The following is a 13,120-nucleotide window of genomic DNA, read 5'->3' on the forward strand; positions in this document are numbered from 1 at the left end:
ATGGGCTCATTTCCTACTCTTTCACATTTTTTGACTGCGGTAGACTCACTGCTCAGGTCTTTTTGTTTAACTAGTAATAGAAACTGTTATAGATTTCTGAAACTATAAGATTTTTTTTTGTAATGACTCTGTTGATTAGGTTTAACCAATTTTCTTTCATTTATCTTTAATTATCTATCTCTTGCTGGCATTGCCTCCTTATAGGAATTGTATGGTATTTAATCCTTTACCCTTGTCCTATATATTTTATTATTATTATTATTATTATTATTCTCTTCATATTTATGTACATGATTATTCTCTCTTCTTCCTCTGGTTGTCTGGTTTTACATACAAATGTTTGTTGAATGCTTCTTAATTTTGTGTATAACTTGTTTGTATATGTTTTTTAAAATTATTAATAATAATAACAACAACAATAATATATATATATATATAAAATTTATATTTAAAGTTTCAGTTTGGCACTGAGGTCCAAATGCAGGAGCACTTGAGTCCATGTGAAATTTGATAGAAGTGTAACAAATGTATTTCATTCTAAGAAACTGGTCTGACTAGTCCTGCGGCATTCTGCATGATAGGCTTCCTGATCCTGAATGAAAAACATGCATTTTTTATGGTCACATCTGTAAGTGACGCATATGCACCCAACCATCCACACGATGTAAAAGAAAGCATGATTCATCAGATCAGGCCACCTTCTGATGTCAAAGTCGCTCATATTCGTATGCTTACCGATTTTTCCTGCTTCCAACACATTCCAACACAAGAGAACTGACTGTTCTCTTGCTGCCTAATATATCCCACCCCTTGACACATGGCACTGTAACAAGTTAATCAGTGTTATTCACTTCACCTCTCTGTGGTTTTTATATTCATCAATGTATTTATCAGGCTGATAGGCTGATAAATAGGCATAGATAGGTTGATGGATGTTTTTATCATCCTGCTCTCATGAAAAATCTTTCAGAATTTGATGAGAGAAATTGGATTGAATTGGATTTCATTTAATTTCATTATGATTTACCTTATTTAACTAATTTTCTATATTTCACTTCCTTATATTTATTTTATATACAATTTATTACATTTATTAATCATTATTATTTGTCTAGGATTAATACAAATGCAAACTGTAGATTTTTATGATTGTTCTCATCCACTGTACCTACAGCCAAGAAAGACATAAGAGTATTCAGTCTCTTGCATATTTCTCTCTCTTGTATAATTTGATATGCTGTTTAGCTGGCATAACAGGAGTGTTTCTGTTGTGTTGCTATGGGCATTAAGATGCAGTGAACCAAACTAATGTACCAATCCCACTCTAACGGGGCATGCCTATGTTATGAGTAATATCAGACTAAGTTTAGCATCACGAGGATTACTATAAAATCAACCAAACTAGTTATCATTGACACAAATTTCATTTATTCAGCTTCTCTGGGTTTCTAGAAATCACATTCATATAGGTTCACAAGCAAAAACATGAAGATTTAATTTAAAAATTAGCACAGTTCTACAGAGTTTTCTATATATGAATAAATGTTTGCTATATTGATATATGAATAAAAGTTTGATATAGTAGATCTCAACCAGCTTCACTGGATTTCATGGACACATATTACATATTAAAAGATAAAAGGTACAAAAGATGAAAGTAGCACCTGAGGACAAGGAACTTTTTTTCCTGAGTGCGCACTGTAGGTAATTTCACTCGCAAACAAAAGGTAATGAAGAACTCTTTGGATTTAATATGGCTCATTTTGCAAAATGGTACAAATTAGATAAGAAGATTAATTTGTCACTAAATTTAGATTCAGATTATTATCAGATATGTCAGAAGCCAATCCTACATTAGGCACGTGGTTTTAACATCCTCTAGTGGTGAACTAAAACTATTACAGGCCATTTCAATAGTATTTTCTGTAACTTCTTCTAGTTCTATGATTTGAAATGCATATCTATTCCAGTGTGGTTCAGGTGTTTGATCTGGTTCACTGTCCATTTTCTTAGAAGACCACCTCAGCAGCAACCTTAGGAGAAGGAGAGACAGATTTGTTTGTGTCATAGCAGTTTAGTGTAGTCATCACTGACAAGTATTCACTTCAAATATTATAGATGAATACAACATTAATAGGTGTATATATAGAGAAAAGTATGTGATAGCTGAGGTATGACATCTTCAAACACTAGGCTGCTGCCTCACTTTATTTTTCCTGATTAGGAATATAAATCTTTAGCAAGAAGGCAACAAAGAAAAAAGTAATAATATACTGCAGGAAAGAAGGTTTGTGGATACAAAGATGTCTCATAAGTAAACACTACATTAAGTGTGCATATCCATTACATAAATTAGATGCACACTGAAACATCTTACTGTATACAAGGGGCAGACATGTATGAAACTTTCATTTTAATAGTACATAGATAGATAGTTTAGTAGTACAACCAAATCACTATTATATTATAATATACACAATAGGGATGTCACGATACCAAAAATCTAGTAGTCAGTATCGATACCACCAAAAGTACATGATACTCGATACCAAAGTCGATACCACGGTGTGGTATAGAATTAAAAATAATAAAAAAAACTCTCCTGGAGGACATCCTTCTCTGGCTGATACTGGCAAAGAGAGAGAGGGGGGGGTGTATTTTAGCTATCAAACACTGTCTGATAATGAGTGGACGTGCACTCCTAAACGCACACACGCACACACAACTTATACTCTGAATGCAAGCATTAGTTTAAATTCACTGATATGGTGGCAGACCAAAAAGATTTATTAAAAGCATGAACATGTGAATAATTATTAGTGACATTAGGCTACATTTAGCTGACAAGACACGGGCTGAATTGTGATGAATGGAGGCCCATTAGGAGGTAGTTTATAACACTGCAATGCGTTAGCATTGTTAAGAAATAACTGGCTATCGCAAACATTACATGGAGCATAACGTTAGCTGGTTTCATGGCCACAATGCCAGCTGCCTCAAACAAACATAATATAGGACCATCTTTCAGGTGCTTTGCCAAATTCCAGGTGTTTCCTCGCTTTGTTTGAAATGAACGATAGCACACCGGAAACCAATACTAGCTTTCCTCTCTTTTCCTCTCAACAAGTCTGGGCGAAGCTAAACTTGTTAAGCTAAGCTAATCTTTTGTATTTTTTCCCGTGTGCTTGTAGGCATTCCTCTTCTTCTTCACCACTTGTGGACCAACTAAAACACTTGCGCGTGCATTTGCTGCCCCCATCAGGTCCGGAAGAATCGCAACCTCGGTACTTTCGTCACAATCGATACCAACGGAAATGCAGAAAAACAAGTACCGCCACGTTTTAAGAATGTTGGTACCGACTTGGTACCGAAGTATCGGTTCTCATGACATCCCTAATACACAATGATAAATAAATTCAAGAACATGAAAGGTACTAAATGTCAAATGAATGATCCAGAAAAGGTTTGTAATTGATGCAGCTAAGCTAATATGCAACTAATTATAACTTAGAACATAGCAAGAGTTGAAAAGGGAGGTGATTATTGTCTATAAGGACTTGTGCTGCACTTTGGTATAACTATTCAGAATTTCTTTTCTTAGCACACTGTCACACTACTGTACACACTGTTCAAATCTGGCAAACACACTGATATAGCTAGACTTAGCATTACCCTAGAGTGAGGAAGAGCAGCAAAAGCAGTGATGTCAGACAGACGGTGAGAAGTTCTGGACTAGGCAGCCTCAGCAGTGAAAATGGAGGTATAGAGGGCAAAATTTGAAACTTTCCAGCAGGTAGGAGAGCCTTATCAAACACATCCTGCAGTTCTGCATGACCAACTACCTCATTAGGAACAACTGGTAGAGAAAGAGAACACAAGAGATAGATATGCGCTGGAGTAAATTTTAATTTGGAGTAAAAGTTTATGTGGTCACTCATTCAAATAGCAATCCATAGAAACCACTGAACTATGTTGGACATAACTTCAACACTTGCAAAAACTTGTTAACCATGAGTTTAGTAGTATTACTTTTCCTATATGACATAGTAAATATCATAAATATCTTAAGTCCTTAGTTTGGTACCTGATACTCATGTGTCCAAACTTAATTACTGTATGTTCAAATTAGTGCTGCTGAGCAATGAATGAGAGAACTGTAAGTGAATAAGAATCATGAATAGTATGAAAACAACCCAAACTTTCTCTCAAACTCCTATTTAGATATCCAAAATCCTTTAGGGTGTTGATTAAATTATATATATTCATGTTTGTTGTTTAAAAATAACAAATCGTTTACAAATTGCACATCAAGATCAGATTAAGTTTGCTTCAACCCACAATGGAAGCAAGTGAAACAGACACTGGGAATGTTCAAATATTCAAACCTGTAAGATGATAGTAGATGCGGACCAGTGAACGCTCCTGAGAAAAGATCTCACACTGATATGTGCCCGAGTGCTCCAGTCGGGCCGAGGGTATGGAGAATAGCTTATCCATGCCAACGGTCACCTCCTCAAATTGATCCACCAACAGTGTCTTGATCTTAAAAGACAAGTTGGTAGTCAAATGAGGAAGGTTTTCATAGAGACATGTAAAATTTTGTACCCCTCTTATTTGACTTGGTTAGTCTTGATACATGGATTGATGAGGTTTATAAACAGTATATTTCATAATAATATAACTTTCCTTACCTCTGCATACCTCCAAACTATCTGTATGTCACTTGGTAAAACAAATGGCACATGACACCAAATCTGAGTTCTGTTGTTTTCCTCCACAGTGATTTCTTGCACTACCAAGACACACACAGACGTAAATATTACACATATAGTACATACTCTAGGCAGGGCTTTTAACTTGTCACATTGCAACAAAGCTTCCCACGAAGGAATTAAAAGGACCAACTCTGTCTGCATATCATTCCTGTAATTATAATATTTAAGCAGAGCCTCTAGGGAGAGTGGTAAAGAGGATGATTCACCTCACAATAATTGTAACTGTGCTGGCTGGAAATGAAAACCACAGTGCAAAGGAGGAGGCCTGTCACCTCACATCATGGAGTCAAGGGCTTAAAGGCTGCATGCAAATTTTATCTATGAAAATGTGCCAAGGCCAAGGAATAACTCTTGGGTTTATTGTAGGGATTTAAAAGCTTCAAATGGATGATTGCATGGTTATATAATTGCAGTTTTCAAGAAAGGTAGCATAGTATATGCACAAAACATGAAGGAATATTGTGCACATACAGTGCCCTCCACTAATATTGTCACCCTTGGTAAATATGTGAAAAATTGTGAAATGCTGTGTCTTTATTGCTTAACCTAGTGAACTTTTGTTCAAACATTTCCAGGATATCAAACATTTGCAGACACAACACAGGTTTATCAAAAAAATAAATCTTTGTTAAGTATAGGTGTGCAACAAATATTGGCACGTGAAAAATATATTTGAAGTATATTCCCATTGACATGTTACATTTTTCAACTGGAAATGTTATGAATCAACCTGGAATTAACGTGTGTCTATATCGTCTCAACGCACTGTGAAGAGGACGGTTCGTGTGGCCAAAAAATCTCCAAGGATCACAGCTGGAGAATTGCAGAAGTTAGGTGCGTCTCGGGGCCAGAAAGTCTCCAAAACTACAATCCGAAGTCACCTACATCATCACAAGTTGTTTGGAAGGGTTTCAAGAAAAAAGCCTCTACTCTCATCCAAAAACAAACTCAAGCGTCTTTAGCTTGCCAGACACTACTGGAACTTCAAATGGGATCGGGTTCTATGGTCAGATGAAACCAAAATAGTGCTTTTTGGCAATAAACACCAGAGGTGGTTTTGGCGCACACAGAGAGGTAGCCATATGGAAAAGTACCTCATGCCCACGGTTAAATATGGTGGATGGCTCTTTAATGTTTTGGGGCTGTTTTTCTGCCAGACGACCTGGACATTTTGTTAGGAAACATGGCATCATGGACTCAATATCAACAGATATCAAATATCAATATTTTAATATCAACAGATATTAAATGAAAACCTGACTGCCTCTGCCAGAAAGCTTCAAATGGGCCATGGTTGGATCTTCCAACAGGACAATGATCCAAAACATACATCAAAATCAACACAAAATGGTTTACTGACCACAAAATCAAGATCCTGCCATGGGCCATCCCATGTTCTTTCAACTATCAAAAGATGAGACCTTGCTTAATCCAGAAAGAATTATCAGAGAAATCCATACACATTTTGTGATATGGGTAAGTTAAGGGTGAATGACACGATTATTTTCCCAGTATGTGTAACATCACAACAGTAATTAACCACCCGACAGTGTTATGCCTTCTGGCTGGCCTCTTAAAATGTGAATATACTTCAGTGTTAAAATTGCATTATAAAGTAATATCCTCTTTGTCCTATGCCCTATATGCCTCATATCATTTATTACCATATACATAAAAGCATTCATAATACTACTGTTTGATGACCGTGACCTAAGCTTTTATATCCTTTTGAACTGCATGCACACACTGGATGTAAAAGATATACTAGGCAAAAGAGACTCACATGGGCAATCCAGGGGAAATTCACAGGAGTCATACTGACAAGTCATGCAGTTATAAACAGTGCCCTGAGCCTGAAAACCTGACAAAATTGCAGGAATATAAAACGTTTGTGAACATGAACATGAGTGTTAACAGAAGTGCTAATATTAATATTATATTTCATAAAGAATGAGAGTTTGGATGAACTGTCACCTACCACAAGGGGGGAAACATCCGGAAGCTGTGAAAAGCATGAGAAAAAGGTACGCAGGTAAAGACAGACATGCAACACCTTCAAACAAGTCTAAAAAGAGCCCCACTCATTTGAAAAGAGCTGAAGGTATGAAAAAAGGAGCGGGTAACCAGCAGGTGGTGTTCCATAAGTAAATCTGAATTTTAAGAATTATTACGCTTAGGTCAATCAGGTTATTCATATAAGGTAAAAATACAGTATATATACAATATGTTTGTACTAAATGGAACTGCTCATAGGCAATAATCAAAAAGAAGTACTAATAAATATGACCACATTAGACCTATATTATTATATACACAAAGGGGAAAAGGGAATTGGTCTTACCTCTAGGCAGACCGGAAGCCATTATGATAAAAGTGTCTGCAGCAGCTTGTAACCTTTCTTCATACACTGTGTCTGAGAAATATGAGGAAAAAGAAACATAGGGCTATGTATCATTTTTGACAGGAAGTCATAGAATGTATTTGTATGTCTGTGGTGAATGAACATGTATGTATGTTGTACAGTATCTCACAAAAGTGAGTACACCTCTCACATTTTCGAAATTTTTGATTATATCTTTTCATGTGACAACACTAAAGAAATGACACTTTGCTACAATGTAAAGTAGTGAGTGTACAGCTTGTATAACAGTGTAAATTTGCTGTCCACTGAAAATAACTCAACATACAGCCATTAATGTCTAAACCGCTGGGAACAAAAGTGAGTACGCCCCTAAATGAAAATGTCCAAATTGGGCCCAATTAACCATTTTCCCTCCACGGTGTCATGTGACTTGTTAGAGTTACAAGGTCTCAGGTGTGAATGGGGAGCAGGTGTGTTAAATTTGGTGTGATCGCTCTCTCACTCCCTCATAATGGTCACTGGAAGTTCAACATGGCACCTCATGGCAAAGAACTCTCTGAGGATCTGAAAAAAAGAATTGTTGCTCTACATGAAGATGGCCTAGGCTATAAGAAGACTGCCAAGACCCTGACACTGAGCTGCAGCACGGTGGCCAAGAAAAGACAGCAGGACAGGTTCGACTCAGAACAGGCCTCGCCATGGTCATCCAAAGAAGTTGAGTGCACGTGCTCAGTCATATCCAGAGGTTGTCTTTGGGAAATAAACGTATGAGTGCTGCCAACATTGCTGCAGAGGTTGAAAGGGTGGGGGGTCAGCTTGTCAGTGCTCAGACCATACACCGCACACTGTATCAAACTGGTCTGCATGGCTGTCGTCCCAGAAGGAAGCCTCTTCTAAAGATGATGCACAAGAAAGTCTGCAAACAGTCTGCTGAAGACAAGCAGACTAAGGACATGGATTACTGGAACCATGTCCTGTGGTCTGATGAGACCAAGATAAACTTATTTGGTTCAGATGGTGTCAAGCATGTGTGGCGGCAACCAGGTGAGGAGTACAAAGACAAGTGTGTCTTGCCTACAGTCAAGCATGGTGGTGGGAGTGTCATGGTCTGGGGCTGCATGAGTGCTGCCGGCACTGGGGAGCTACAGTTTATTGAGGGAACCATGAATGCCAACATGTATTGTGACATACTGAAGCAGAGCATGATCAGTATGCAGTATTCCAGCATGATAATGACCCCAAACACACCTCCAAGATGACCACTGCCTTGCTAAAGAAGCTGAGGGTGAAGGTGATGGACTGGCCACGCATGTCTCCAGACCTAAACACTACTGAGCATCTGTGGGGCATCCTCAAACAGAAGGTGGAGGAGCACAAGGTCTCTAACATCCACCAGCTCCGTGATGTCATCATGGAGGAGTGGAAGAGGACTCCAGTGGCAACCTGTGAAGCTCTGGTGAACTCCATGCCCAAGAGGGTTAAGGCAGTGCTGGAAAATAATGGTGGCCACACAAAATATTGACACTTTGTGCCCAATTTGAACATTTTCACTTAGGGGTGTACTCACTTTTGTTGTCAGCGGTTTAGACATTAATGGCTGTGTGTTGAGTTATTTTGATGGGACAGCAAATTTACACTGTTACACAAGCTGTACACTCTACTTTACATTGTAGCAAAGTGTCATTTCTTCAGTGTTGTCACATGAAAAGATATAATCAAATATTTACAAAAATATGAGGGGTGTACTCACTTTTGTGTATGTATGTACTTATTTATTCATTTGATGGAGGACATGAAACTGAATGATGAGGGTAGAATTTCATCAGTGCTTAAGTCTGGCTCAAATAAGATTGTGTGCAACAGTTTAAAAGAATTGGAAACAAGAGTTGGTAATAGCTGATACCATCATTCATATTCTGGTCAAATTCTTCCACAATAGGCATGATTTCAGCCCTCAAAATCTCCTTTAGTACCAAGTCATAGCCTCTCCCTGAGAAAAAGAACAAACCAACACACAAAGAGACAGTGAAGCAAGTAAACACCAAGGGTCATCGTCAGAGTTGGTGATTTGAAGTAAACAGATTGCAAACAGTTCTTAGTTCTATATATTTAGAGAGGGATTATGCATGTATTAAGTTGATTTCCTGTGCGGCTCATTGAACTTAATAAAATCAACTGTGCATTGTTCATGACTACAAGGTTGCCAGATTTTACTGAGTAGAGATGCCTGAGACTGCTGAGGTATCTTTTTCAGTAGTGTCTAGATCAATGTGTTAAAACACAAGCACTTGTCTTTAAGCATGACAAAAGTCTAGTATATTATCAGCATATTGCTGTATGATTACTCCTAGTCGTTATATTATTAATCAATGAACATTTGTCTTTGTTTAAAAAATATTCCTTGGCATATTTTTTGCACAATGACAAAAGTGAAGAGGCAGAAAGTGTAAACTGTTAGTGCTCAAGATATGTCTTTGATTTAGATGGTGTCGTCCAATCCCCTCTGTGCAAAAAAATAAAAATTAAAATCCTGAACAAACAAACATCCTTCTGAGTTCTGATGCTTTCTTCCACAGTGATTTTCTGCAGTATCAAGACACACATACTGTAGACATGAACATTACATATAATACATACTCTAGGCAGAGCAAATAAATAAATAAACAAACAAACAAACAAATAAATAAATAAACCCTGAACAATCAAACAAAATTCGGTGGACTTTCTGGGATGATATGATTAATTCGAATTATTACTGCCATACTTATGTATTTCCCTAAATGGCATTCAATAGTTTTTAATGTATTTCTATGCACAAAACATGAATTTCAAAAACTGACAAATCAGACAGTAGCACTGGACTTAATACTCGTCCTTGCCAAGGTTATTATAGTTAAGCATTTTTCATTAGTTTTTATTTTTATTTTGTTTTGACTTTATATGTTTTCAAATTCAGTTTAGTTTTAATTAGTTTTGAAGTGGGTTTGCTAGTTTAGTTTAAAATATTTTTTTGAAAATGCTTAGTTTTAGTTTAGTTTTTATTAGTTTTAGTCTTTTGTAATATGAGTTATTTGTCAAGGCCAGAAAATAGTATTGTGTAATAAAAACTCAACAAAAACATCATACAGTTTTAGAAATATGTATTCAACAATAACCTCAGTGCATAAAATGTACATATGGGCACAAATAACCTGACACAACCATGAAAGATGCTGTTAATCCTCTCTTGCTCCAACCATCTACACATATTGTCAGCTTCCTCGCATTCTTAATGATCTCTTTTAATTCCTGCTTTGCTGTATCCATCTTAGCCCCCAATAAGGCTGTTGACTCTTGCAGCTCCAGGTGTTTTGAACTTTTGTTCGAGTAAAGTGGTGAACTTTTTGAAGGCAATCGACTCACACAGTTGTGTAGACATCCCAGTATCAATAAACATATGAACCAGCGCTTCCTCCCACTTGTGATGTTCCTGTGTATTTACTAACCGGTTGTCTCCATCACGCTGCCTAGCCCTGTACCGTGGTTAGCTTCTGTTTCGGGGGAGGGGGGCGTGGCGTTCTCCTTTACCTTATTAAGCTAAGCTAGGCTAGCCTCCTTGTGCGTGCTTCTCAAATGTACTTTCAAATTCGTGGGGGTTTTCCCTTTAATAAATTGTCCACATATTTCACCACCTTCCACTGCAAGGCACTTGCTTTTATCTGACACACAGTCATATTCAAAATAATCCCAAATAGTCGCTTTCTTCCGATTTCTGGTACCGCCATGATGCCAGGCAAGGAGCATGGACTATGCAGCGTTCAATTTGATATGAAATTTCGTAATTTCCGGGTTCCCAGTCGGAAATGTCAACTCTGAAAGATATTTGCTCCATGGAAGACATCGACAAAGACGAAAACTAAGGACATTTACTCTATAATTGTATTTTTATTTTAGTTACTTTTGAAAGCAGACAGTTTAGTTTTAGTTAGTTATCGTTTTTATTTCGATTTCAGTTAACAACCATGTTTTTTCACACCTAGTTTTCGTTATTTCGTTCGTTTTCGTTTACGATTATAACCTTGCTCGAGCCAATGAATTTGTATATAATTAAGACACACCTGTTTTGGCAAACTCCAGCCGGCACACACAAATCACAAGTTCAGTCCATAGTTAAGTCTGAAGTCTGAACTCTAATTTGTGCAGTTCTGGTATTACCCCAACACGGTTCTTCTTAGGTCGGTTGAATGTCTTACCTACTTTAGCTGCGTTGATTACGCTTGGATTGTTGTTGAATATTCTATCCAGAGTTTTGAAACAGGCATCTATATTACGAATGTTATATTCACTGAGAATGTGACCCCAGCACAGACGGACACTGTCATCTGGATCTATAAAGCACTGGTAACAACTTAGTCCCATACAAACAAATGACATTAAAAATAGTAACCTGACTGCAAATCCAAACATCATGCTCATTTGTCGTGTGTTTAGATTTGAAATTCTTAGAATCCTTTTTTTGAATCATAATGCAAAAAAAAACTACAGATGAGAGAATACAGCAGAATAATGATATTATGCTCAAGGAAAACTTTTCTTCAAAATCTCTTAAGTCACATATACAGTCATGTGAAAAAATAAGTACACCCCATGGAAATTGTTTGATATACTTGAACAAAACCACAAGGAAAATGAACAATGTTCAGAAGAACAAAGTTAAATTTGTTCAGTGCTTTGGATGTGTAAATCATACAATGCAGCTTCTTTACTAACACAGAGCAGCCAGAAGCTAGAGGAAAGGTGAACACATCCATTGATCTACTTTTCTCAGCTAGCCATGTCTTTTGTCTCAGAACCCTCTCACAATGCACTGTTTTTTTTTTTTTTTTTTTTTTTTCCCTGTTATTCTGCAAACCAAGATGGGGAGAGGAGACACAGGGAGTACTAGTGAGGCATACAAAGATGTGTCAGGGTTTGTGCTTCTAGTGGCAGCTGTGTATGCATTTTTTGGGAAACTAGAATTTGATAACATATTAGCCAAACACTAAAAGGAAGTCTTTAGCAGATAATCAAATGTAACAACAATCTCATGACCATTGCAAATTACAACATGACAGTACACAAAAGGGTAAAGCATAAATTATGTCTTTGTGAAATAGGTATGATGTATAGATTAGAAACACTGCAAAAAAGACGAAGATTAAGAGATGCTGAAAACCCAGCCAGTCTCTGTGTGTGCATGCTTGTGTGTGTAAGAGAGATGGTGAGCAAGAAAGACTACTGATAGGCCCCAAGGCAGTTCCATCACATCCCGTATCCCCCAACCCCCCTACTTCTTCCTTCTCATACCATACACCCCCCAATTCTTCACTCTCTACTTCCTTCATCCTCCATCCGTTGCCATAGAAACCAGACAGGGTGGCTAATATACGAAGCTAATATGTTTCCAGTGGCAGTGAACAACTTGGGTGCTAATGCATTCATCTGTCTCCTCTGAGACAAGACAATCAATAGTGTGCAGGAGCCCATGGTGGATGACAAGCGGTTCATCAGTCCATCGTATCTCTGTCTGTAAGTTAGTTGGAGCCATTCTGATTGGAACTGCTCATTCAGCAATATTTGTTTTTGGTGTTCCTTTTTTCCTCATTTTATAACAATGACACAGGCTGAACATTTATATTATTATAATCTGGGTTTAAATATGATAGCATCAATTTAAAAAATGCCTTGTAGGATGTCAAACGTAAAACATCTTTAATCCTAGAAGATAAAAGGAAGAGGTTAACTAATGCTGAGACAGAGAATACTGCCAAATTGATTCATGTATGAATTAAGCTAAATGAAGCTAATAAATATAAATGTGAAAAAAATAAATAAACAAATTATAAATACAATACATATATGTATGTAGTTTAACTCCAATTGGTTCCTGACATTTCAGACACCCTGTATACTCTAGAATAGTTCAACATTTTAATTACATTTGTTCTAATAATTCTTGAACATG

General features: G+C 37.1%; 1 protein-coding gene across 4 annotated transcripts; it reads right to left on the minus strand.

The window, feature by feature from the left end:
* Nucleotides 1-1,407: 1,407 nt before the first annotated feature.
* spaca6 (sperm acrosome associated 6) lies at nucleotides 1,408-11,946 on the minus strand. Of its 4 annotated transcripts, none has more exons than XM_017455365.3 (9): nucleotides 11,370-11,945; nucleotides 9,041-9,127; nucleotides 7,117-7,188; nucleotides 6,754-6,777; nucleotides 6,559-6,636; nucleotides 4,692-4,792; nucleotides 4,386-4,542; nucleotides 3,673-3,856; nucleotides 1,408-2,033 (listed from the first exon to the last, which is right to left on the minus strand). In XM_017455365.3, exons 1-9 carry the CDS (start codon nucleotides 11,590-11,592, stop codon nucleotides 1,850-1,852), a joined length of 1,110 nt encoding a protein of 369 aa, XP_017310854.2. In that variant the 5' UTR covers nucleotides 11,593-11,945; the 3' UTR covers nucleotides 1,408-1,849. The 4 variants fall into 4 exon arrangements, with proteins under 4 accessions (XP_017310854.2, XP_017311163.1, XP_017311085.1 ...); XM_017455674.3 differs by lacking the exon at nucleotides 11,370-11,945 and adding an exon at nucleotides 10,623-11,221; XM_017455596.3 differs by lacking the exon at nucleotides 11,370-11,945 and adding an exon at nucleotides 10,540-11,221.
* Between the last annotated feature and the right edge of the window lie 1,174 nt (nucleotides 11,947-13,120).

This window comes from Ictalurus punctatus, chromosome 1, assembly GCF_001660625.3.
Source record: "Ictalurus punctatus breed USDA103 chromosome 1, Coco_2.0, whole genome shotgun sequence".
Lineage (NCBI taxonomy): Eukaryota > Metazoa > Chordata > Actinopteri > Siluriformes > Ictaluridae > Ictalurus > Ictalurus punctatus.

Coding starts and splice junctions, on each gene's coding strand:
- spaca6 (XM_017455365.3), bottom strand. CDS start 11,592: ATGAGCATGATGTTTGGATTTGCAGTCAGGTTACTATTTTTAATGTCA. Junction 4,543..4,691: donor TAGTTTGGAGGTATGCAGAG/GTAAGGAAAGTT, acceptor TTGTCTTTTAAG/ATCAAGACACTGTTGGTGGA. Junction 2,034..3,672: donor CTGCTCTTCCTCACTCTAGG/GTAATGCTAAGT, acceptor CCTTCTCCTAAG/GTTGCTGCTGAGGTGGTCTT.